The 27,985-nt window shown below is 31.3% G+C and overlaps 1 protein-coding gene across 5 annotated transcripts; it reads right to left on the reverse strand.

The window, feature by feature from the left end:
• Nucleotides 1–200: 200 nt before the first annotated feature.
• On the reverse strand, nucleotides 201–27,906 carry LOC149903585 (putative G protein-coupled receptor Mth-like 3). 5 transcript variants are annotated; one of them, XM_090108450.1, is made up of 10 exons: nucleotides 16,859–16,962; nucleotides 14,953–15,570; nucleotides 8,902–9,085; nucleotides 8,294–8,485; nucleotides 5,290–5,368; nucleotides 4,685–4,863; nucleotides 4,118–4,286; nucleotides 3,577–3,762; nucleotides 3,056–3,472; nucleotides 201–283 (listed from the first exon to the last, which is right to left on the reverse strand). In XM_090108450.1, exons 2-9 carry the CDS (start codon nucleotides 15,376–15,378, stop codon nucleotides 3,313–3,315), a joined length of 1,575 nt encoding a protein of 524 aa, XP_089964576.1. In that variant the 5' UTR covers nucleotides 15,379–15,570; nucleotides 16,859–16,962; the 3' UTR covers nucleotides 201–283; nucleotides 3,056–3,312. The 5 variants fall into 5 exon arrangements, with proteins under 5 accessions (XP_089964576.1, XP_089964574.1, XP_089964578.1 ...); XM_090108448.1 differs by lacking the exons at nucleotides 14,953–15,570; nucleotides 16,859–16,962 and adding an exon at nucleotides 27,394–27,906; XM_090108452.1 differs by lacking the exons at nucleotides 201–283; nucleotides 3,056–3,472 and adding an exon at nucleotides 456–1,884.
• Between the last annotated feature and the right edge of the window lie 79 nt (nucleotides 27,907–27,985).

Below are 27,985 nucleotides of genomic sequence, written 5' to 3' on the forward strand. Positions count from 1 at the left end.
AAACAAATCGGGGTACCTACAGCTACATTATAAGAGGAAAATGAGTAAATGTGACTCATGAAGTCTAAAAACAGTATAGGTATTCTTTATTCTATTTAATAATAAACTCGTGCTGTTTTACACGTAGTTTCATTACGTATTTACGTAGGTTTTAACTATTTTTAAAGGTTTATGATTTAATTTGAGTCCTTTTTATTAATTATTATGAAATCAACCATTTTCTTGAGGTGATGTCATGAGTAAAGCTGGATGTACACCGTCCTCCAACTCGGTGGTAAATATACTGAAAAAGTTTATCTGACTGTAAAATAATGGTAAAATGAATTGCTTCGTTAGTTCAGATTAGAATAAGTTATTAGATTTTATTGTTAGTTACCAGCGAACCTATTTATTAGTAACAGAGAGCTGTCAGCGAATATTTAATTATAATCTAAATGGGACTAAGTAGGTATACGAATACATTTAAAAATAGGTTCAAAAAATGTGATAGAGATTTGTTTCATGCTAATAATCGTACACGAGGAAATTAATTGATGATACAAATTGAAATATTTATTATAATGTCTTTTAAACTATTGCTACAAATCACATTTTTGCGATTATTCCAGCACACTGTCTTTAATATAAAGTTTAAGAGAATTTTAACAAAATTCTATGGAAATCTTTGGGGGAGGCCTATGTTCTGCAGTGGACGTCTGCAAAGGCTGGAATGATGATGATGATGATGAACAAAACTCTACATATTTTTCACAGGTTTACAGGTATATATTTTTTATTTCTCTGGAATGTTTATATTGTAGGCTAATATACATAATATGTGATACAACATAATATTGTTCAAGTGACACTGGGTAAGGGAATTTAATTTAACTTTATTCAAAATCTATTTAATTATTTATATATTTTTACTAGCGGTCCGCCCCGGCTTCACCCGTGGTACATGTTTACGTTTTCTCTACATAAAAACCATCCTCGTACTTCAAGGAATATAATAAAAAAAGAATTATGGAAATCGGTTCAGCCGTTCTCGAGTTAATATGCGCTTACCAACACATTTTGCGATTCATTTTTATATATGTATATAAGAAGATAGGCTTTCACGCAATCGTCTTATTTTTCATCTTACTAGTTTATAATTATTGAACAATTGACTGAAGATAGTCTTTAGATAGAGCACAAAAAATATAAAAACATAATTGAGATCACATTACATACTATTATGAATGTATCCTAAAATAATAATTGAAATAATATTAAAAATGTTCAGAATTCAGATCTACGTAATATAAAAATCTTTTAGCTACAATACAAAATAATATGGCTCGTATGTTACATCTAGAAGCTTACATAAAATATTGGTATAATGATATAATCCGTGCCAATAAAGAATTGAAATTAAACTGGTAATATATTTGTTATATAGTGAGTGCGATAGCATGATATACCTAGTCGGTTAAAGATACCGCTGACTTATTCGATTATTTATTGGCGCGGATTATACAGTATACACATTACATTGAGAGAACGAACAGTAAATATAAAGAACTTAATTATAATGTGCCCTTTTCACAATGGGCAGCGTTGACACAAAAAGTGATCGTCGATGTTTGCCGCCATTACTTATGAATTAAACATCTACAATGACGGTCGATCATAAACATTGTGATTATGAGGCCATGTACACTATTGTGATTGTCTCTACTCGCCCAACGCTGCCTATTGTGTAAAGTGCCCATAAGAGAGAAAAGCGTAAAGCTGCAATTTTAACAAGGAAATTCTTAATTATTCTTTAGCGATGTAAGGGCGACTTCATCTTTTGTTGAAAACGTGCGAGAACTCGTGGTTTGACTTCGAGACATCGACTGCCCGCGGACTTGTTTATATCTACGTAAAATGAAAATTATTTTTCATGCGTATATTATTTCATATTTTAAATGATAATCGCATGCAGAACACAAAATAATTCTCTCATCGAGTCATAAGGAAATTTTTTATAACAATTTGAAAATAGATAAAAAGCTGTTTAAACAATTATACAATTTTGAACATAATATTATATTTTTAAGACCCATTTTACATTATGTACTTCTAATTAAAAGGTTCTGGGTTCTGACTTGATGAGAGTTCGTGTAATCATCATTAGTTTTGAATCCATTATTTTGAAATGAAAGCAAAATTAATCATAACAATTTATTCTATTAAAAGTGGTTAATCTGAATATCCAACCCAAAAAAAGCGCAATCAAAATTTCCAACCCAAAAAAAAACCAAATATTTTCGACCGAATCATATTTAACTATTAAACTACTCAGGCCTCTTGAGAAAAGATAGCAGTCAAATTACACTCGTGCACTCAAGTGCACAATATAAATTATCATTGACTATGAAGAATACCAGAGGAGAAAAAAATGTGATATGAAATATAAATAATATAAGAGAACACCAGAAGAAAGAAGACAAACCAAAAGAAATAGTAAAAATCTGCCCCAATGAAGTCCAGAAAGAAGTCGAAAGATAGGTCCAAAGCAGCGGTTATGACCAATCAATAGAAGTTTCTGGAAACTATAGCTTTTAAATTATTTTACACATGCATTCCTTTAGTACCATATGAATCAATCCATAAAACTGCTAAAGAAAAGCCATTGAGAGTCACAATGCCAAAGGAAACTGTAGCGCATAAAGATCTTGATATTTATTTTTGGGCATAAGAGTTTTAAGAGGCTGGACCATCTGTAAGTGAAAAAAAGTTGGAGAATACATCTTTTCATTAAATGGCATGTATAAAGTTATTTGGCCTTATTACCAAACAATTAGCTACAATCTCCTATTTATACATTGATTATTGACTACTGTTCCTTTATCAGTTTTATAGAGATGAAGAAAAAACCTAAATGTAGTCCTGTGAATTTCATATATTTAAATGCCAATTAATGATCATCCAAGGAATGAATGTATTCACGTCGTATTAAGAAAATGATTCCTTTGTTAGTTTTCAGCATTTCTTTACACCACAGTTAATCCTCAAACCGAAAGCCGATATTCATTTATTCTCGTACCTTTAGTTTATTTTTATATAAAATCGTATTTATTGTGTAGTTCTGGAATATTTTCTTCATCTTCATTGACTTTTTCTTTATCTGCGATATTTTTGCGTGGGAACTTAGTATTTCTAATATAATATTCTGTCTTTCTGCATTCTATGTGAATTTCATCTGAGTTTGTCGTCACTGGAATCTTCACTGTTAAATTTTAATAGTTTCTTAATGTTTAAATGTTTCTACGTTTTCTTATTTACATTATTAGATATCAGTCTTTATATAATTGTTGTATGGACAACTTTATTGGAACCGCTATCTGTTCGTATTGATTCCATACTAGTTCTATGTCTATAATCCTTAAAGTTACTTCTGCTCCCACTTATATGATTGGTATTCCATAATTCTGTATCGCTTCGATGAAATCTTTCTTTGATCCTACATAAATCACCCAACAATGTATTATTTTGAATATCGGCTGATTTCCTAATACTTATAAAGGCTATTTTAATTAAAAAATCTGAAATTAAAATATTACAAACCTCTTTTTGATGAGACGGAAGATTTTTCTCTTGCAAACGAAAATGATGAAGATAATAAGGCCAATAAGAACGTTGTAGGCATCTGTGAATTTCCAGAGAGCATCTGCCTTTGGGTAGATTGCGCTGATTACTTCTAGAAACCAGTTCACTCCCATCACTATAAAGAGCTTGACGTAGAGCAGAAGCCTGGAATATGTATGACAATAATTTATTAAATAAATAATTATAATTTACTAAGGGTCGGATTTTGACGTACACCAAGAGCCTGAAATGTGTACAATAATATTTTTAAGATCCATTATAATAAGGGTCAGTTTTCGACTGATACACCTTGGAATAGAACGTATTTTGAAGTTGTAAAACCATCACGTAGGTCTAATTATAACTAATTTAAGACTGGAAAAAGTTGGCGATGGTGGTAGATGAAATGTGAATTATTATTCAGTGATGAAAATATATTTTAAAGTTTAAAAAAATCTATGTATTTCATTTTTAAACTATATTGTATTCTTGTCTATCTTAATGTCAATACTAATTTTACCTCTGTTTATCATGATTATGTGAGTCGTGAGTCGCGCTTTCCTTCGACTTCAGTACTGAAGTCTGTTGTTTGATCTGAGTTATCTTCAAGGCGGTTAAAACGAAGAATACCATGTTTGAAATACACAGAATTACGATTGGACCATACAGGTAGAGGAGTCGGCTTTTACCTGAAAGAAAAAATAATTTATATGTTAAATGATGTAATCAATACTGTGATAAATCATTAGAGATTTTAGATAATTCTATTTCTATATCAGATATTCGATAGTTTGTATTTTGGTGAACACAAAACCTTTCAAAATTTTACCTTTGGTACACAAAACCTTTCAAAAAATAAGTTCATGAGAATTAATATGGCCAATCACGGGTTCAGGATCAAAATCCGATGTCTTGTTTTACAATAATTACAAAAGCTTTTAGTCCTGTATATGTTTCTTGTGCTTTGCAATAGGGCTTAATGTATCTGTGAACAGAACTATACACAACGTTCTATTCAGTGCATTTCAAGTATTTACAAGTTACAACCAGGTAACGCGTCCAACTTTCAAATAAAGCTCAAACTTACCATACAAGAAGCAGCCTTGTTGTCTAATCAAAGGCAATAACGGATGTGGGGATAGGTCAGAAAATTCCAACGAAGCGAGTAGAATAGTGAAGGCAGTGGGACCTCCAAACGCATACAATGAATAGGCACAGAATCGAGCCCTTAGCGACATCTTCTCCATGGTCATGCCGCGCTTTCCGCTGAAATGGGAAAATACCTAATGTTTTTATAAAGGTTCTTTTTTTTGTTGGCATTTTAGGGCGGACTTAGTTTTTCAAGGGTGAGCGAATGATGTCTTTCTAAGTATATAAATGATTGAATGTTCGAACTTATTGTGGATTATGGGTATTCTATAATATCAGAGAAGTGTAAAATAATTATTGCTAAGTAAAATATATTAGGCGTAAACACCTAAATTAACGTGGACATGTTATAAGTATTTATTAAAATTAGAACATTGCGTTATTCAATACAGCTATCGGCATTAAAAATGTTATCATATCAGCAGTTTTGAAATGCTGAATAGTTGTTACGGGATTGATAGAATATCCCATGTAGATTGGATACCTCGATATTTATGGGATAGCTAACATCTACAATAATAATCAAATCTTAATCAAATTTACCTGAACGTCCACCAAATGTCAAAACACATGACATTCAGCCAGAAGAATGCAGCCAACAGGAAAAAATAGATGATGAAGGCTGAAAAAAAATCAAAGCTACAGAAATCATTTCATAAACAATAGGATTAACGATCAATTATTTTAAGAACCAAATTCTTTGAGATCGTCATAAATTAAACGCAATCGTAAAATGAGATTTTATCGTTATTGAACAGTGTCCCATTATATATATTTTGTTCCATTTGTCTCGTCTAATCATAAAAGTCATTAAAAAGACATTTGAGGTCGTAATTTTTAGAAGATGATGTAAATAACTTTGTAAACATCATTTTTAAGCTTGGTATTTTGAAGGTTGCGCCGACCGGCGCGTGGCAGAATACAACAATGCATCTATTTATGTACAAAAATGGTATTTGCTTATTAAGCGCTTATCATATTATTTGTGCTAGCACGATAGGTATATCATAGTTTGACAAATTAAAGGTTAAGATATAAAGAATTTTTGATAAAAGTTAGTTATTCATAATGGATAAAAATATTGTGTATAATTATACGTTTGCTTAATCTCAAGCTATCATACTTTGTATTCCTATAATCACGATTACTTAGCGATAAAACCACAGAACAAATAGTACAATTATAACGTGTTCATTAAAACCATATTACCTATTGCACGCTTCCTTTATTTTTAAACTGTGCGACTGTTCATGACCATCCTACTTTTTGTAGATAAAGTTTAAAATTTACACGAAGTAAGAAAAAATAAATATTTAATAGTCCTTTTTTTGGTTGCTGTTTAAATATAATTTAAAAATAAATAAATGAACATCAAATTATACACAAGGAAAAAAATTGTTTAATCCATAAGTATGAACACACTCCATTTTTTTATATTTATCAATCCCAGTTTTATTTTATCAAACAGTTACATTATTTGCGAATCAGGTACTTATGTTTTTTCATCAAGAAAAAGGCATTGTTTTTCCACTTTATACATAAGACACGGTATCTTGAACACATAATGATTACGCTGTCTAGTGCATAACACTAATTATTATGCAAGATTAAGTCATGAGTCACCATAAGGACACATCCAATGTAATGTTCAATTATACTTGAGAACACAATTGTATGAGCCATTAGGAATAAAGGATCAATTTGATGTTCCTAATAATTGAATTTGAGATATAAAATTTAGCGGAGACCATTTTATTATTTGAAGAATTTTTTTCACAGTGGGAGATCGCTGTTATAAGCTAGGGTGAATAACGTAACATATCTTGTTCATTTAAAAAATAAAAGTCCTAAAACATATTCTATAATAATTATTTATTTATTCTGATCTGTTTCTTTATAACTATCGATTAGTTATTGTCTAAGTTTCGGAAAATTACGCTCTGTAAAAACCGAATTTATTCAAATAAATTACGACAAAAACCGGATCCCGCGTTCTTTAATGATGTTGGAAAAACAAAACAATTTCAAGCTGGCCATGAAAACATGTCTCGTCATTAAAACAGTTGGAATATCTTAAAACGTGCCTACATTTTAATCGCAACAGTATCTATTATTGTCGTTCTTATATCTTTAATCTTTTAGGTTACAAGTTACAACATCTTATATAGGTACAACCTATAGTATCCAAAACTCTATCAGGCAAATAAAATAAAAAAAAATATTGACATAATAATACACGTATGACGTAATAATAATGAACCCTTTCGGCTGCTGAACTAGTTTAATACTGTGTATGATTGAAAAGTCTGTATTATAATAATAATAATCATCATCATCAGCCCCCAGAAGGCTCCCAAAAGGGAAGCAAATAATACAAGAAATTATTAAAGAAGTTATAATAGCTTTTTATGCTACCTAGAAATTATCGAAATAAGAAGAGTGATGGATTTCATAGGAACTTGCTAACGCGTTAAGAGGTCATTAACACTAACTCAATAGAGATCCGTCTCGACGGTAAATGTTGTGATAATTTGTATTTAAACATGCTGTAAATGTTTGAATGTAGCGGATTTATTTTTGAGAATAAATAAACGAAAAACGCCAGCAGGAAATAACGTTATCAATGAAAATGGTTTAATTAAGTTGATGATACAAGCAACTCTAAAATAGTTTTAGTATTTATTTTAAATAATGTTATTGTTTTCAGTTTTACCTGATTTAAAGACCTATGGCATGTAATGACTAATGGCACCTATGTAAATGGCACCTACATGATTTAATTCGTCTTTAGACGAATTTAAAACAACAAGTCGAAACAACAAAACGAAAAGATTGACGATGATGTACAAATCAAAGAATTTAAGAAGTCACTAAGGGATAGAGTCAGAAATCTCAAATTCCTTAAATTAAATATGATTATGTCGTCAAGAATCATATCAGCAACCTTATTACGTAAATCAGTTTCAAGAATACGTAAAGGGTTTGAATGAAATACCAAGGGAAGTGTTGGGTTTCCGCCAATTCTCTGCTGACCGTGAGACGTAATGTTTACACTTTCGGGAACCATTCACCTCATTAATGGATACTTAAAGGCCAATTATTTTTGTGATCATAGTACCATTGTTTGGTCAAGCTAATGAGCGTGCGTTATACGGAATTTATGTACTATCAGAATATTACGTATCAATTATTGAATTAAATTTTCAATAAATATGTATTTTAGTCATAGGTACGTAGTTATAATTTATTGACAAAGATTATCCATTGACAAAAGTTAAACAATGATTTCATACAGCATAAAAAGTAGGTATATTGTGAACGTCATTCAAATAAGCAATGTTATCAAGGCCTTAAATAAACTTATTCAATAACATATTTCTACTTATTAAAAGTTTAAGAACGTAAAATGCAATGATAGAATCATCTATTGCTTATGCCACGACAAATACTCTATGTACACACTTCTAATAAATATTAATAGAACAAATATATTGTCGAATGTTTGAGAGTAACATACTAACAACTTTAAATTCAAAAAGATACTTACTGAATATAACGCAACAGTTATGAGAAATATTGTCAATCATAAGCAAGATCTTCATGGTGGAGAGGAAGACGAAGCCCACGAACAAGCTCAACAGATACGCAATCAAGACCCTTCCATGCAAGTTCCGTAGTTCTGGTAGCCAGCAGTACACAGCCACGGTGACGAGGATAAAAACACAGGAGATTAACATACCTGGAATTTTAAGGAAGTAAGTTATAATTTGAAGATGATAATTATTGATGGTGGAAAGTAAATAATATAGTTCGTGCGGTTGGAGTAACTAATCAATCATCTAGCTTGTGGAATATACAAGAATTTACGATCTTTGTTGTCGAAATTATTTATAGAAGTCAACCTTACTATACTACTAAGGTATTACTCAAATAGTTTGCTTTTTACAACTCGAGAACAACTGCACTGATTTTTGTGACTTATGGCTTTTAAAATAACGCAACGCAAAAGTTATTAATAAATTTTAGACCGGATATAGACACAGTTAAGTACTCCAAAATACAATTAGACGTCATTTTTATAAAAGTCCTGCCAGTTAAAGTACAAAATAAGACAAAATAAATATTGGAATTTATACAAAAATTAGCAATACTTACACACAACGCTCAATAGTTGATGCTCCTCACGTGCTGCCTCTGCAAAGCATACCAAGGCATCTAATTTCAATGTTTGAGCACCCTTTTCATCTTCGTAGACGAATGTGTCGATGCAGTACTTGTCTGGACCGAATACCGTCCAAGGTGGTATCGTGTTTGGTGTCTCGATTAACAGTTTTCCATCCTAGAAAGTTAAAAAGTTAAAATAGATTTTTATGAAGAAGTACGAGGGACTTGTTGTTTAGCGAAGCATTGCATTCAAATTCATTTGAATTTGCAGGGTTTCTAAATTTTAATTAAGAGGAATGATTTGATTATATTGTTTGTTGAAAGTTACATCTTTACTAAATAACCAAGACTTTATATCCCGGGCGACCCAATTTCGGGCTAAAAAACGATAAGGAGACAAAAGAAATGATGAAATAAATTAATGCTTAGTTTATTGTTGTCAATTCATTCGTCTATTTTTTTTTATTTCAGCTTCAAGGGAACCAAATGTTGTTTTCGTCAAGTCATTCACATGTAATCAAAGGTCACTTCACGCCACGTGGAGTCTGGGAGGTTTTGCCGAAGCCATCACTAAACCTGTTTCGGACGCCTGTATGCCGAATTTTTTCTCGATTGTTCTTGGAATGTTATTGATATAACTGGTCATATAGTTAATTGTATCAGCCGAATTGTGAAATAATGTTTTTTGGCAAGATATTGATAAACATTAATTAAAAAAATATATTTTCATTCATAAATCGATAACAGTAAGATATGGTTTTTATGAGCTGTTCTCAAATGAAATGTAGATTCCCTTCACAGTAAGAAAGGGAAGCAAACACATAATAATTATAATTTATACGTAAATGTGTAGATAGAAAATTCATTTAATTAACTGATTGTCTGTGTTGACAGGTACATCATAGTCAAGGGCCTAATTTGTTAAGTTTCGGTGAAAAAGTGACAACATGTCGTTTTAATTAATTAAATAAGCATGACGGCTATGTAAATATGAATAATTATAAGAGCGGTCAATTGGTATCCAAATTATCTACCAGTCAGTCATATAATAAACTAGCGGTCCGCCCCGGCTTCGCCCGTGGTACATAATATTTACGTTTTCTCTACATAAAAACCATCCTCGTTTATTGCACGCCTCATAAGCGAAGCGTTGAGGTGGGTACTACTGTCACTTCACGCAAAACATCTGATTTTTCAAACTTAAAATAAAGTTCTGTCTTGGACGTCCGTGTGTCTGTATGTGCGGATCCTTTTTCTTGTTAACACGATAGCGACCGAAATACTTTACTAATCGAGTCTTTTTTTTTCTCTTACGCTTGAGTATGCTCAGGAATAGAACCCTTTCATTTTTCAGGGTCTGATTCGATGTGGTTTAATTGTTATTAAATAAACAAAAATAATAATTAATAAATATTTATTAAAAAAAAATTATGAGGCGTGCACTTTTGGATTTTCCAAATTATTTTTAATTTTGGTTTATTTGTTTGACTTTTGACTTATCGTGAAAAATAATTCAAACAAAAAGTTAATTACTTTCTCGATTTAGGTTACATCAACAAACTTATCCATACCTAAATGTAAAATAAATATTTATGAATAAACAAAAATTCTTTTGAAGATATTTTTAAATATTGGTGGTATTTCCACTTCGAGTCATATTATTATTATACATGAGCAATTAAAGATTTAGGCAGCTGTTTAATGAACGTCCTCTTCTGATGTATAATTTAAGAATTAAGAAGAACATCTTAGATTTTATATTCAAGGAAAAAAACAATGTTTTTTATGAAAATCATTTTGAATTGTACGGTATTGCGTAATCTACGCTTAATTCATGGTCAGTTGGGGGATTTGCTATCGTCAGTTTCAAACCAACCTTTTGTAAATATGACGAAAGTCAGCACTTACAGCATACATTTACTAAGGTACACATACATACAGTCCCCCTTGTTTATCATCAATCATCATGATAGCAAGCAAATACAAACAATCAAAGGCTTCCTTAGTTGGAATTCTATGTCAATAGTATTTACTAGGTTAGCTGGAAAATTGGCCTAATTGGAAACAGTAGTTTCAAATGTAAGTAAATGTTTATATATTAATTATAAATGTGTACTCAAAGCAATAACAATAATATTTAATTGTAATGTATTTAACATTATTTTTATTAATTATACGTAACTAAATTACCCGTCTGCAAAGATACAAGTTTTTACAATAACAGTAACAAACCTTCTTGTTTTTTAATCATGTTCAATGAACAGTATTTTTTTATTACATGGAACACAAAAGATGCGGATTTACTAGACAAATGTAATAAATGAATAGAAGTTCTTTTTAATCTTTCGCGAAAATAAATTATATTTTCGGTCATGATAAAGTTGGCATTATTTTATACCGACCATAATGTTTTTGCATGCGCTTTGCCAAATACTTATCAGCTTAAAATATTTTTTAATATGGATAATCAATAATTATGAATTTGTTTCTTTTTATCCGAAGTACCACTAACATGACGACATAACAGTCTTTGGTATTAGAAGAATCACTTTCCATGTATATTGTCCTTGTAGCTTTATTCTTAATAATTTTATTATACTTTTTTATACTTTACTTATTTATACTTTTTTCTAAGAATTTTAAGTCTATGTAACAGTTCCATGAATTATGTTCTTATAATTTATAAGCTTTTCTGCGGATCCTGCTACTTTGATAGCGTAAACATTGATATATACTATAACATGCCTAGCCTTCGAAATATCGATTCAGTATTTTTTGCATAAAAGATCCTGAATTTGAACATTAAAAATTTTGTCTCAATACTACTGACATATTATTTTGTCTGCTGTAGAAAAGAAAAATAAGCTAAATAACAATCCATGATCTTCGGTAACTTAAAAAAACCCATTGATTATAAATATATCGAACATCATATCATTTCACTGGACCCGGACATTGAATAGGATACTTACATCTTTGAAGTTTGATCTCGATAACCATTTACCCGATGAGTTAATTTATCTTTTATCATAACTTGAATCACTCTATCTATTAACAAATCTATTCCGTAGTTTTAAAGATACTAAGAGTCTAAGAACTAGGGACAGACAGGAAAGCGACTTTGTCCGATATGTTGTAGTTATATGAAACAGACCATGACCGTTTATGAATTCGACTTCTGCAACAAAGGAGATCTTTAATCATCCACCAAATTAATTTGTACCACATTGGGACATGAGTCACATATCCTAAATACACAATCTTAAACAAAGAGGTGATAGTCTAGCATTCAGTACAACTAATTATTATAACTGTTTATTGTGTGTCCAAACACGAGGGCAATCGAGACGCGTTAATAGCACACAAGAATTCAATTCAGTGGCTATGATGACCATTATAATAAAGACGATTCTTAGAATATTCGAGCCTCGAGGTTATTGCTGGTTGAAAAACCTTTCACTTATGTGTACGAATTCAGGGTTTTTTATCATGATGTTTGGAGACAAGAAGACCTTATAATGAAAATCGGTGGAAGCTTAAAAAATAACTACGCATTGCCATTTTTAAAGCCATTTTTGATAAGTAGGCAGAAAACATAAAACATTTTTTTTAACTAAAATTTACTCCAAATGTATTCTTACATCCTTATGTTTGTTCGTTTGGGATAGGCAGATGCCATTAAAGACAAGTCAATAACTGCATTAAAAACAACCGACTTCAAACTTGCACTTGCAACATTTACAAATACAGACAAAAATGCTCATAAAATAAAAACTACTGGACCTATCCGAATAAAATTTTTATGGGACCAATTCGACACCATCCCGCATCGAACAAAAAAAGAATCACGTAAATCGGTTCAGAAACCACGGAGTAATCGGTGTACATACATAAAAAAAAAAAAAAAAAACATACCGGCCGAATTGATAACCTCCTCCTTTTTTTTGAAGTCGGTTAAAAAGCAAGAAGAATATTATTATAATATGGCTGACATATAAATTTAACAACAAGACACCGTTACTGAGGATCTAGATTATGATCTATGAAGTTAACACGGACTGTATAACAATTAGATGAATTACGTAATAAAAAATATCGTTGTTAATGTCGTATCACACATCATAGTTAGGCCGCGTTCCCACTATGTCGTAACGACTAATTTATCGTTCGACGACTGTCGTCTCTACCTGTTCCCATTATAACGATTGTTTGTCGTCAACATTTTTTTATCGTGTAGCGACTGTCGTATCTAGCTGTTCCCATTGGATCGCGACGACATTTTATCGTTTCCTGGCAGTCGCTTTGTCATTTACACATCATCAGCAAGCTACAAATCTAGTCGCCTCTGCGTTCGCTTGGTGATTACCAGTGCGTTTACTCTCCTGAGTTCAATGGACGTCATAGAGTTGCCGTCCACGATTTTTTATCGTTTTACGACTGTCGTGCTTGCCGTTCCCACTGTCACGACAAAGTGTCGTCACTGCAAAAACTGTCGTAGACGACAGTAAATTGTGTCGTTCTAAATGTGAACACCTCCATTTAAACATATAAGCCACGACACTTAAAACTACACGATTATCTGTCGTCACGACACGGTGGGAACGCGCCCTAATTTTTAAAAATAGACACGTGGATAATGGATATTAATCGTGACGTTAATTTTGGGAAACGGCCTGCGCATAATAAATAAAAATAATATTACGTGTTATGAAAACATGTTGACAAAAATATGATGTTTGATTTGATTTTTCCGTCTCTTACACGTGATATTGATGTATTCATGATTGATGGCAAAAAAAAATTATTGAAATTCCTCTTCTCCGAGTTCAGTTACGCACCTTCATTCATTCAAAGAATTAAAACTCTTCGAATATTTCAAGAAATCAGTTAAAAATAGCTCATTTATTCCACAAATCCACAGACTTATTTAAACTATAATGGTTATATAAACGTTAAATGATAAATCACACTCGATTGACGCAGAGGAAAATTCGCTAACAATAATAATTACTTTGTTCCTACAAAGTATTCAAGCACAACATTCTAAAAATTCTAGAACAATATTAATTCACATAAAGCTTTTCACTGTTACGGTTATTATAAGTATATTGATTATCAAAACCCGGATTATGTATAAAAGTAGCCAAAATACCTGTTGGAACGCTGTATCTTATCAATCGCTATCATTGACACGGTAAAGTGGGTAGACGTAATTGTTTATTTATCATATCTACGCTAAAATTAATGAAAGCATTCTGCCGAATTCTCTTCGTCATAATTTATGGGGAAGTACCAGTAGTTTCTACTACTATGGTTCTAAGAATTTAAAGTGGTCAATATTTAGCGCTGTTTGAACTCTTGTTTTGTGGACGGGTATTTTTGGATGCGTGTTGTACCTACGACATACATCAAAATATTTTGTGTATTTCTTGAGATACCTTTGATAGTCTAAAAAAACTATTGGAAGTAAATAAGACGTGTTTAAAGGTAAAATTTTATGTAAGAAACGTATCGTAGTTTAATTACAAATGAATGCAGACAACTGAATTGGTTTATTTTTAAAAGAAGCCTTTTAATAGGGTAATCACCGTTATTTAGTGTGATTTACGATACCGTTTCGTTTGTATTATGCTCTAAGGTATTTACTTGAGTACATAATATTACAATGGAATCCATTTTAAAGACAAATTGAGTACCTAATAAACTAATGAACTTTATGAATAACGTGGAGTCATTCATTTCATTAGACATCAATGTTTATAATTTTCCTTATTCTTAACGCACAGAAAAACTATAGGTAAATTTTAATATTATGTTTACCTACACTACACACCAAAATATTACGATAATAGTTAAGCATGTGAATTTATGTAGGTACCTTCCTAAGATACATTTTAATGTTAAGAATTAGTTTACTGTAAACTATTTTTTGACTATTTCATCATTTTCATTGGTAAAAAATCACAATGCGATATCCAAATCCACACGTTGTTTTCTTGTATATATTTTTAAGTATTCATACCAGTTAACCTTCAAACTTACCGTCACAAGATTAAACACGCTAAACGGTTCCGATACTTGAATCCGTACTTCATTCTCATTGCAAATCGGTTTCCCAGAATTGAAATGAAACAACTTGCTCGCGCTTTCATCCTGAACTCTTCTGTATTCATCCCATACAATAGGATTGAAATCTTCAGTAACGTTGACACATTGCTTATCGAGTATCTTGTAAGCTTGACCGTGGGGACAGCACTTTTTCAAGCAAGTCTTCTTGTTACATATACAGCCTCTTTCAGTTGCACTGCGAGCGTCAAAAAAGTATTCAGAAGCATCGTAACTAAAGCCATTGTAACTAATAACACCATTCAATCGAATTCCATTGGTAATGTCCACTGAGGTATTGAAGTCGCACTTTTTGCAGTCACAAATCGAAATGAGCACCAAGAGTAAGATCACTTTATACATTTTGTTGGTCACTTAATATGTTGGAAATGTGGTCATCGTTATGTGCTTTGCATGTGAAATAATTGCCACCTGGGACCACGGTTACGCGTGAACTAAAAAAGTTCCTAGTACGCACTGTTTTTACTCAACAAGGGATTTCCTTATTTACACTTCAGTTTATTCATCAAATAATTTTATAATTGCTGCATTGTACTGTAATGTAAGTAGGTAATTAAGAATGTGCGATATTATTTACAAAAATATTGTCTTCAATTAACAAACGTGTTACATAATGTGGGTCAAAATTTGTAATACGCCCTGATTATTTCGTTGTTCATTATAATTATGTAATTGTATTATGTTAAAACTTTACTTTTACATGCTTATAATTTTTTATTCAGATTACTTTTACTGTTTATAGCAATAGATTTCATATGGTATAATCTAGTTACTTAAATAAATAAATAAATAAATAAATAAATAAAATTAAAGAGTACTCAATATTCAGATATGTAGTATATTATGTGTTTGTCCACCTACATCTACCTACACATAGTTTCATAGTAATATCACGTACATTACCGGCATTCATTTACTTATTGTAAATAGTAAATTGCCTTATGGGTTTTTACAAATAACCATTCATCAATAAGGTATACCGTTCTCAATTATATGAAATTAATGTCAAATAAAGTATATAAACATTTGTAAGAATTGAGTTTATCGGGTGCACAAGATATTTCAATTTATTCGATCTATTTTCTAAAACTTTTTTAACTTTTATGGAAACTCTCAGTAATAAATATAAGGTCGTATTGTATTACACGTGTTATCATTTATTATAACTTTTTGAATAAACATTTCTATAAAACGTTTGCTAGAAAGTACAGTTAGTCTAAAGTAGGTGGACTACGTTCAGGTATTATTGAGTAGGTACATTTAAATTATTAACATATTTTTTGTATTTTTTGAGATTTTGCAACTTTGATTAAAGGTATGGTATTATTAGAAGGTATATTTATTTAGCTTATAAATATTTATAATATGTATAATACCTATATTTATATTATTTATGCAAAGGAACGTTACAGAACAGGTTCTATTGGGGTTTACCTGTTCTTTATTATCATAATACAACTTTAGCATAATCTGAATTAGATTAAGATACGACTAAATGGAATTTTAATTAAATTGTTTAAAACTCGTGTAGAACGGAAAAAAATATTTTAAATTCAATAGGTATTCTATGGGAATTTATATTAGATTCTATGTCCACATATCATTATTATAGAACATTTTTTATTGTAAACATTTTAAGTTTTTTTGGCATACCAAAATTGTTTGTTGAGATATTGATTAAAAAAAAACTAAGGTTCACTTAAAAAAAAGGTTAGAGAATCTAAAATGACAGCAATCACACAAAACCCGCAATTTAAAACACTTAATTGTTATTTTTTATCAATTCAAACGCTACACGGAAACAAACACCAAAACAAATCACCTCACTCGTGAACACTATCGCGTTTTATCAGACCAATGACGTACGTCTATCTCGAGATCTGAAATAAAACTGGCTTACTTCAAGTCTCAAGAAGCAAGAGTCAAGTTATTTCGGAGTAGCCCTGTCAAGGATATTGAAACGCGCGTGTGAACTACATTGCTGCATGACAAGCCATAAAACACCATTACGTAGCTTATAAGCCAGCAGTGTATATCGAAAGCTTGTCAACTACAGCTACTGCAATTACGTCTTTCAATTATTTAATGACTTGGTGGATAGTTTCATTTTGTGACTGTAATCAGTCGCTTGACATAATCAGCTGATAGCGCTCCAGGTAATGTATTAGTGTTTGCGAATGCTAATAATATCGATGACTTCGAAGAAGAACGTTCTTATAGACGATTTTTCAGTGTAAATGCAAGAATAATATATACCTAAAGGTATCTAGTTACATAGGTACATCTTAAGGAAAAGGAAAAATAAGTCAAAAATACATTTTCCGAGGTAAGTATGTTATCTATTTAAGCTTTAGTTAAATCGCTATAAACTTACCGTTTATTTGGTGTTTTTGTTTATATTTTTACATAAATATAATTTTAATAATAGACTGTAGGTGTAAGGGATGTTGATAGGATAGTAAGCTCCACCTGTTGCTTCAGCAATTTAAAGTTTGAGTTTGCGGCAATCTATTATTAATAATTATTGTATTATACTTGGTGAATTGAATATTATATTCTTCTTATATTTTATCTATTTAGTATTTACATCAACCATGCGGAAAATACTAGGTGTACTACATTAGGTACTAAGCGTGCCATAAACTGAGAAAAAAATTATGGAGACAATAATATTATGAGTCTTTGTTTGTACTTCTATTGTTATTTTAATATTTATTTATTATACGTGACGTATGAAGTGATACATCATTACAAGGAAACACTACATTTGATCGAAACTGCACACGTAGGAAGGGTTGAAATATTATATGAATACATACAAAAATCTACTTTATACGCCTCATTTTTGTGATTCAACATTCATTCATTCTACCGACGCTAAATTATTAGATACTTGCACAAAAATAATAAATCGATTTGTCTTTGTGGACACTGAATTAATATGCCTTTATACTTGTCTATACGTATCTATACGTAGTATATTATTATTAGTCTGTGGTAATACTAATGTTCTACTCGGGGACAATATTAGTGTATATTTACTTATGATAACTCATTGTTAATACGTGCAATTAGATTATTACTTCTATTGAAATAAATTAATGGATACCTAAAGTAATAACTTAGTTAATAATAAATTGTATTTTTCCGCAAAAGCTTGTGCTGTTTGTTGCGCTTTCAAAGCTTAACCCCTGTAATCATGAAATGTGAAATAAAATTAGCTGAAAACCATTTGAAAAAAAACTTAAATCTTTCAGGCTTTTATTTATCATGAATTAACTTTCTCTCTTAGTAAAGTTACGAAATTGTAGGTCCATTATAGACTCTCCTTCCTTACTTACTTTTATTGTTAAGTTCCTTTTTGACCTCTAAATCCGCCCTAGACCTTGAATATCCTACACAAAGCTGCATTAAATACCATAGATCACTATCACGTATTTATGAAACTATTTCCATATTAACAATTTTGCTAAAAGGATATGCAACCCCTAGAGCTTAATTTAAACAATAATTACAAGGTATACTTTATACCCAGTCCGTAACTCCCAAATGAAAAAATAGTAATATTTAATATTGGATGTTCCGGAAATTTTGTAAGTAATTATTACTATGTTGGTTTTGCGTGTAAGACTTAATTATTAATATATAAAGGTCACATTTTAACAACACTGACCGTGACTTCACGGGAAATAAATAAAATTGTTTTTGCCTGATTCTCAAATAGATAAATAGAAAAAATAATAATCTTCAAAGCATGTAGGTACCTACTGATTTAATTGGTAGAAGCTTTAACTGACTTTAAAAAGGAGGTTCCAAGAACTCTTTGAAATTAAGTCGTCAATATTAGATAACTGATGATGTACCTATTGTGAGGTTCATTACAAATTATACTTAGTATTTTGTATACGTAGTATATTATTATTAGTCTGTGGTATTATTCTCTGATATCATGGTGACAGGTCACAGGTGAATACACCTACCTACCGGCCTTATAAGCCGAGTAGGCCCAGTAGGTACTAGGTAGGTATTTGCTGCTTTTACTCTTAGGTACTTACTTAGGTATTTATCTTAGCTTACATATTCTGTATTCCATATGAACTATATCTATACATATAATAAATCTGTAGAAGGGTCAATTCTGTACATTGAAAATATTGAAAAAAAATTTGGAAAATCCAAAAGTGCACGCCTCATAATTTTTTTTAATAAATATTTATTAATTATTATATTTGTTTATTTAATAACAATTAAACCACATCGAATCAGACCCTGAAAAATGAAAGGGTTCTATTCCTGAGCATACTCAAGCGTAAGAGAAAAAAAAAGACTCGATTAGTAAAGTATTTCGGTCGCTATCGTGTTAACAAGAAAAAGGATCCGCACATACAGACACACGGACGTCCAAGACAGAACTTTTTTAAACTGTTTTTTAACTAGTTTAAATAACAAAAATGACATCAAAAATATCATGAACGTTAAAAATAGTGTTTTTTCTTAATATGTGTGTGTATGTATTATCTTACAAGTGCAATGTATGATACATAAAGACATTTTAAGTTTGAAAAATCACATGTTTTGCGCGAAGTGACAGTAGTACCCACCTCAACGCTTCGCTTATGAGGCGTGCAATAAATAGCAGGGGGTGTTACTGGATCGATACCAAACCCAAATACATATGTGATTAAAAAAAATTTTGTCTGTCTGTCTGTATGTGAAGACATCACGTGAAAACTAACGGTTCGATTTCGATGAAACTTGGTATAATTATACCTTATTATCCTGGGCGTAAAATAGGATACTTTTTATCCTGAAAAAATACGAAGAAAAAAAATAATCTTAATTTTTCAGTTTTATCCATAGACGTTGTTCTGTAGAACAGCGAACACACGTTGGGTATTATTATAGGCCTAGCCGTATTTGAGTCCAATAGATATTTATAAGATGTTACTGTCAGAGTTACTCAAAATGGAGAAATAAACCATCCACGCGAAGACCGACATCCGCGCGGACAGAGTCGCGGGCGGAAGCTAGTACTGAATAAATAATTCCTTCTCTTCAGGCTGCAAAATTGTATATAATCTGGACTGTCAAGCCTTTAATCTCTGTGCCTACATCTGAATCTGAATATTGGAGAACCATTTTGTAAAGTTATCTGTATGAAACAAGTTACCTACATACCGCCACCTACAGAATTGTGATGAAATCATAATGCACTAGTCTACTTCATAAATGGACTTGTATGCAAGTATTGTCTGACGGGCGACGGCATAATTTCTTCGAAGACCCGACAGATGGCGCTCTTTCAATAATCTCTACTTGTTTATGTTTCTAATTTGTATACGGTATATTAATATTTTTAATAACTATTTTTTATTAAGTGCCGCATAAGCAATCATGAAATAAATTTTTGTGACCACAATTTTTGACATTAAAAAATTGCTGTTTAAAAACTAACCAACTACCCTACCTTGTTATTATTGTATTGTATGTTTTAGATAACAACTTTAAGTGCAATTTACCTACGTAAGAAACCTCCGAACTTTAAGTGTAATGGTAAACAAAGGACATGGTCTTAATTATGTAAGTTTAAAATGGTCGTTAATATTTCAATACCTTTGTTTCGAATGAAATGTAGGTACCTAATAAATGCATTGCAACCGAGTAAAAAATACCTCAAGGATAAAGTTGGTATACAATATTTAGGTATTTTTTACGCGTTTATTATGTAATATGAATGAATACTCTAAAACAAGAAGTTTGTAAATGTCAGCGATATGCACATTGTTTTACTCCAAAATAGCCCTGACATGAAAATGACAAATTATTATAATTATCTTAGAAAGGCTAATTATAATGATCAGTAAATAAAACAATTTAGTATTAAAGCATATAACTAGCATTATGCATGTTTACAGAAACTACAACTTACTAGTTATGATTATCTAAAGGTTTTACTTTTTATTTTTCAACCCAAACGAAGTCGGGAAAATAGCCAGCTAGAAAGTAACTAATAATTATTGAACATATTTTAAACATGAATGACATTTAATAAAAAAATAAATAAAAAAAGTCCTTCTTGAGTTAATTCCCATAGCCCATGTTCGATTTATTTTAATCAATGAGTCATCAGTATGTGACATCATATTATGTACCTACTTTATTAATTACCTACATAGATACATTCCGTGAAGAAAAATATACGTAGGTATTCAAACCTTCATTTATAATGGAAATTAAAACAGAGGTATTCTTCACATTTTAATTTTTAATGAGGTACCTTGACATACTAGGTATTTAAATATGCACATTGCACACTGCACTGTGCACAATACACATAGTGAAACATTATTATGGGTACAATTTTACAAATACAATTTGCTTTCCTAAACAATTATTACCACCCAAAAGGTCAATAGATGAATGTTTGAGATTGAGAAATATTTGAAAGTGGAAACTTTAAACACTGAAAATGTATTCTCATAATATTATATAAGCACGTTTTACTAATAAAAAAAATCACTTCATTCAAACACACAGTCTCTGTTGAAACAAGAACTCATCTCTAGTGACTATCCACTGCACTAAACAAATATAAAATCTACAGGACAGCTAATTAATAATCATATAAACAAACAGTAGGGATTATTAACGGAAATGACTATTAGCGATTACAGGAAAAAATATATACATTTCACTAGTTTGTTTACTATCGCGCACGAGTAGAAATAATAAGATAGCTCATTTAAATATGTATATTTAAATTGATTTGTTTTTCCCTTTGATTTTTTTTTAGAGATCATACTTCAAACCTTTAATCTCTCATAATCACGATAGACCGGGAGATACTGACACAAAATTTCGAGTCATTTGTAACAGGATGGCGGTTCTACAGGGGTCTTAGTACGCAATGACAAAAAGAAAAATGATGGTGTGAACGCTGGTACCGGTGGGTTAGTCGCGTGGGCGTTAGTCAAACTCGTCGGAAAAATAGCGAAAGTCAAACGATTTGTAACACAAAAATTTTAGAATTTACCGATAGCCCATAAAAAAGAAGTAGGCGGTAGTGTCATGCCATACTTTTCCGGTATGACTTACAGCCCGCCATACCGACGCGAATGTGTTGATTTAAAAAAAACAATTATTCAACCATTTGTACCAAGCTAACTTTTGCACAGGTAACCATCGTCATGCAGCCATTTACGAAAATCGCCATGCCATACTTTTCGGACGATTCCAAATGGTCGCCATACCGCCGAAAATCTGCAAAATTTTTTTATTTCGCCTTTCTTTTTGTACCAGTATTGCATTTGGCTTTTTGGAGAGTATTTGATAAAATGTGACCATTATTATATTTGCCATACTTCTAGTAGGGGGAAAAAGTGCTGTCATACTTGAAAAATAAATTTATTATTAATTTATATAAGTGAAGATTTCCAACACCTAGATCTTTGAAATTTTGTATTTATGTTCGTTGATCCTCAAACTTACAGGAAAAATAAGTGCCATACTGTTACAAATCGTTTGACTTTCGCTATTTTCCGACGAGTTCGACTAACGCCCACGCGACTAAGCCGCCGGTACCAGCGTTCACACCATCATTTTTCTTTTTGTCATTGCGTACTAAGAACCCTGTAGAACCGCCATCCTGTTACAAATGACTCGAAATTTTGTGTCAGTATCTCCCGGTCTACGAGTGACGAGTCGCGTGAGTTAAAAAACATGCCAATGACATTCAGCCAATTTCAATAAATAAATATAATCACCAGACATTCTTATAATCAAACAGTGTATAAAAATAACATGATCCAGTTAAGAAATAGCGGGTGAATAATAAAATGAAGTGGGTTAAGGGCGACCTAATAGAATCTGAACATTATTAAGCTTGTAGCCCATAAATCGAATCAATTTCGCCCGACGTTCCTGGACGAAATATTCGGCTGATGCTTTCAGCATAGTGTAATAATCCAAAGCATCTAGTCATGCTAGTATTATTGTGTTAATTTCTGAACAGTAAATACTTAGAACTTTTAATGAAACTGATAGTTTTCTATTTTTAAAATTTGTTATTAGTTACTCTCACTTATTTAAATGTCACTGAATAAGGTTGTTATTAGAATTTTTAAGTAATAATGAGTACTTAAAATGGGCTTTTCAAATAAGTTTTATACGCCAAAAGAGCACTAAAAGAGTTTCTTGCGCCTCTTTTCGCTAAAAATTTATTTAATTATGACGGCACAAAAACACTTCAACCACAGACATAGATAGACTACGCAAGTACCGCGATCTGTATGAAAACCAAGCGTGTCATATTTTTTGTACTGACCCTGACGCGTTATGACGTCACGAGCGCTTTTTAGTGATGGTAATTTCATTTTACGCTAAATCGATTAGGACGCCACTCCCGCGGCGATTCTAGTATCGTCCTATCCCATCGAAGTAAATCGAAAGAAATCAGATCAAACTAGATCTATGTCTAAGAGGTAATTAAATAAATGAATCGTAATCGATTACTAAATCGATTCAAGACAGAAAAATGATAATTACCATAGACAGAGGAATGATAAAATAAATTTATAAACCTTTTAATATTCTAACAAGTAAACTAACGTGTTTTAGCTTTTTCTTACATATGCCCATTGAGTTACCGTGTACTACGTACTAGAGAGGCCATCGAAAGAAAGTAATGAAACTGTCAATCAATCAATCTTTATGTCCCGTTGCATCAATCCATTTTTCTTTTATGTTCGGGTTACTTGGAAAACTGAAAAAACAAACATAGTCTAAGCAATAAGGAGTTTTCTTAAAAAACTCCCAAGATGACACTTTAACTAATGGCGTCCATGTCATAATATTTATTTTTAGTACCTTTGTATTAAAATACTTAAAAGTTCTAGGTCAAGTCGTATTAAATGACAAAAAAAATCTATGCCTTTTTTCTGAAAAATTGCTCCTTCAAATTATCATTTTTCTGTTCGATTATAAAATCGATTAGAATCGAGAACTGTTGCATCAAATGAACATCACTAACCACAAAATTGGACAGAAAAATGAGAAGACGCTATTCATTGCTTGTTATCATACGACTCGATCTTTACCGTGCCAAGTAAAAGCCGCAATGTATTCCGAATCATTTCGTATGATTTGGTATCCGTGTTTGTCACGATCGTTTTCCACAGATATTCTTTATTTGATTTTAAAATAAAAAGTGCATATTCTGATTAGAAAATTACTTACCGGTGGAAGGAAACATCTCTGCTAACTCGGCCACTCACAGCTGTGGAGTTTCTACAGTTTATAACGGCGTAATTCGGCATTTTACTTTATTCAGCTTCACGTCTTTCCTTGGCGAACTGCAAGCGCGGACTGAGTGTAGGCCAGCGTCAAGTAAGTTTCATAATCTTAGTTTGGACACGGGAAGTACATACACTCGCTTAGTCTATCTTGATACATGTCTGTGACTTCAACGCAAAAAATAATAGTTTCAGTTTGAATATGAATTTAATTTTAGATAGGTACTGAATAATGGAGTAGTCAAATGCCACCCACTGACTTGCAGAGTAGTTATAGCACCAAACAATTTTACGATGGAATGTACACGTAAATAAAACATGCTTTATTATTATTGATTATAATAATAACATAGTACATTTAATGGAGTTTTTCAGTAAACAATATAACTGCTATTATTGGTACGTAACTCGTAAAAGCAATCATTAATTAATGGTGCCATAAAAGAGACTCTATAACTTACATAAGTGACCTGAACCAAATGAATATAACCTCGTTCGGGATGCGGTTTAACCAACATTATGAGATATATAAGTAATTACATTATTCTTTGCCAATACTTTTATGAAATTAAAAGTTATATAATACACGTATGTGTCTGCAAAAAAAAATAATTAAGCAGGCTTTCTTTAGGGTTTAGGACCTAATACACTATACGCTCGCTAAGTACGCCTACGGGTTGGCAGATGTCACATGCCGTCGAAATTTTGCTTCTTGGGCACCAGTTTCCTTACGAATTCCTTCACTGGTACCACCACAATGGTGGTATGGATATTCAGATAAATATTGATAGAAAATTATATTATGCTCTGCTATCGTTATTTATCCATTTAAGTAATCAAGCCCATGTTACCTTAGGCCTTGTCATTCATGTATATTACAATAAAGACAAGGCCGAGAATAGATTTAAAAAAGTTCAGTAACCTGTACCACTACATCAATGGAGTAGTGTTTATTTAGTAAAGTATAGACTAGAAAAAAGCTTAGATAACTAAGGCATATCTCTTGTCGCGGTTATAGAAGGGCTGTTAAACCCCTGCCGTTCAAGGTGACGAGTTTTAGGCTCTAGCCCAGGTTATTGCATCTATGATACCTGTACAAAGATATACTTATGATCTTTTATACAAAGATAGGTTTATCCCTAAAGATAGGCTTATCCCTGATATAGTATATTAAAATTTAAACTTATTATAACTATTAAATACGGCAAGGTCCTAATATCATTGCTCCCACTTCTTCCGCATCCTGTTTTTTTTTAATATCATTGTTTGATAATGTCAATTCAATGTCGATGAAATAATTCTAAATTATTCGTCGATGAATAATTTTAATATTGTACTAACTACTTTGTTTTTCATCGAAAAAAAAAAGCTTTTGATTTCCTTAACAACGGCATGGTCATTGTTATTACGGGTAAGTTTTAACAGTAGCCAGTGGAGTTGAAGTTTAAATAAGTAGAATTGATTCAAAGCATTATTTTAATTATAAAAAAATACACTACACAGTATACTTTTATATTTTCAGCATTGAAGTCTAATTCCTACATATTTGTTATTAAATATATATGCACGTTACCTAGGATCCTTTTAACATGAAGGTCATACCTAAACAATATCTTGAATTAATAGTGCATACTGCATATTAAATAATACCTAGAATATTGTTTATAAAATCGGAAATTCCTATACGACTTAGAACTTAGTCACGATTTAGTAACGGGTTCTTAAAATATACTTGAAGCTAAAATAAATTAATTGTATAAGCTAAGGCCTATTTAAATAATATGTTATGTACCTATGTTATTCGTATATAAAGTGCCTTATATTAATTTACTTATTTTTTATTAGGACTCATAAAAACACCTGCAAAAAGTCAGTGGTAGAGTCAGAGCAGTTGCTATAATAATTAATTATAACATTATAAAAGTACATTATAGGTACTTGTTTTAAATATAAAATATACTGCTCTCGCATAAAAATTTTAAATAGAATCGACATAAATGACCTAATATCACTAGGCGTTTTATTTCAGAAAAGACCTAAATGAATAGAATGATTATTATCCACAATATGGTACGACCATCAAATCGTTTCGTTGCGACGTGAAATAAAGACAAACAAACACAAATTAAAATACAAAATTAAATACTTAGAATCATTATATTTTTAATTAAACATAAAAAATACAAAGATATTATAATATAACCTGATGATTAAAAAGATAATAATATGAACTGCAGGCCTACACTAAGGCAGCTTGTATAGACCTGCAACCCTTCCTGATTGCAAATAAGGTAAGTGGTACTCATTATATTATAGGTATTAAAAATTATGACACGTAAACAACGGAATACATGGATCATGGACATCCTAATTAATATAAGTTGGATAGCATCTCAATTTTTTTTTACTGTAGATAACAAAGCGCTTGACCACAATCTCTCCTGATGTAAAGCTTAAAATATGTGGTCTAATTTCTGATCTAATATGTAAGTATTTATAGCAAAGCAATTTTTTATCAAGGAAAACTATGTAAACACAAGTCAGGACCTTGTCATAAATTTTTTGTACAACTATGCAAAGGATTTTCATTTACCTTAAAGATTACTCTCAAGGTTTGAGCATAATTCCCTATTCAATTAATATTATAATAAGTGAAAGTTTGTTTGTATGTTTGTTGCAAAGAGTAGAAAGAAGTTTATTTTTTATAGAAGTCATGAATTTATCAAAATTAATTAAAAAAATATATTGTTAGTTGTCTCTAGTCTCTACATAATATGCATTTTAATATGAATTAAAATTAAAGGCTGATTTTAATTCGTCTAAATATATTTATAAATTGTGTTTACTCAATAATTAATTAATAATTAAGGATAATAATCTATTTACAATAATATGGAATTTATTTATGGACATACGTAGCATTGTAGCTTTTATTCATTTTATCAGGTCAAGGCTAATAAGACACTTTAGTAACTTTACACACAAAATATTTAATTATTAGTAATGCTTTTTGCACATTGTGTTCCTTGTTGATTTAATTAAAATAATATTATGAAATATAACCTACCTCCTGTATGAACCATGGGAGAAATTCTGTATAAATATCCCAGTCACAAGGAATTCCTGTCAATAAAACGAACTCGTCACTGCTCTCCAAATTAACTGTTTTTCTTAATGTCTCATAGAAATGCAACTTTAACCCTTCTTGTTGTAAAATATCGGGCATTTTTGCACAAGCTCTTTTGTACATAACATATCCAATTGGACAACATTTCCTAAAACACTTTCTTTTTTCACATGGGCACCCGAATGTTTTTTTATAGCCACTGACATTCCTAGAAAAAATAAAATTTGGCGGGAAAATCGTTCCATTGACTTCTATTGCGCCGTCGGTGTCCCGAAAAATTTCGTACTCAGTCAAATCAATGTTATTTTTATCACACTGCAGCTGTCCATTTACATTTAAAAAACTAAACAGAAAAAATATTAATAGACGATACATTTTTAAAAATATCCGATTAATTTTGTTGACAGTGCCAGCCGCCGTCCGCGTCGTTTAAAAAAAAATCCGCAACGCGTTTTGGCGCGCACTCATTACATGCGGTACTGGTTTGAAAGCGTTCGGATTGTCATTTATAAAACCTAGGAGAATGATGTAG

Source organism: Colias eurytheme, chromosome 13 (assembly GCF_061535395.1).
Source record: "Colias eurytheme isolate Ceu_HAF_F1 chromosome 13, ilColEury1 Martin Lab GWU primary, whole genome shotgun sequence".
NCBI classification, from domain to species: Eukaryota; Metazoa; Arthropoda; class Insecta; order Lepidoptera; family Pieridae; genus Colias; species Colias eurytheme.

Excerpts from the sequence above, each read along its gene's own strand:
- LOC149903585 (XM_090108448.1), bottom strand. The coding sequence starts at position 27,828 with ATGTATCGTCTATTAATATTTTTTCTGTTTAGTTTTTTAAATGTAAAT. Across the intron at positions 8,486-8,901 it reads TCAACTATTGAGCGTTGTGT|GTATGTTAATCTCCTGTGTT; the intron begins GTAAGTATTGCT and ends TTAAAATTCCAG. Across the intron at positions 3,763-4,117 it reads CATAATCATGATAAACAGAG|GCTTCTGCTCTACGTCAAGC; the intron begins GTAAAATTAGTA and ends TACATATTCCAG.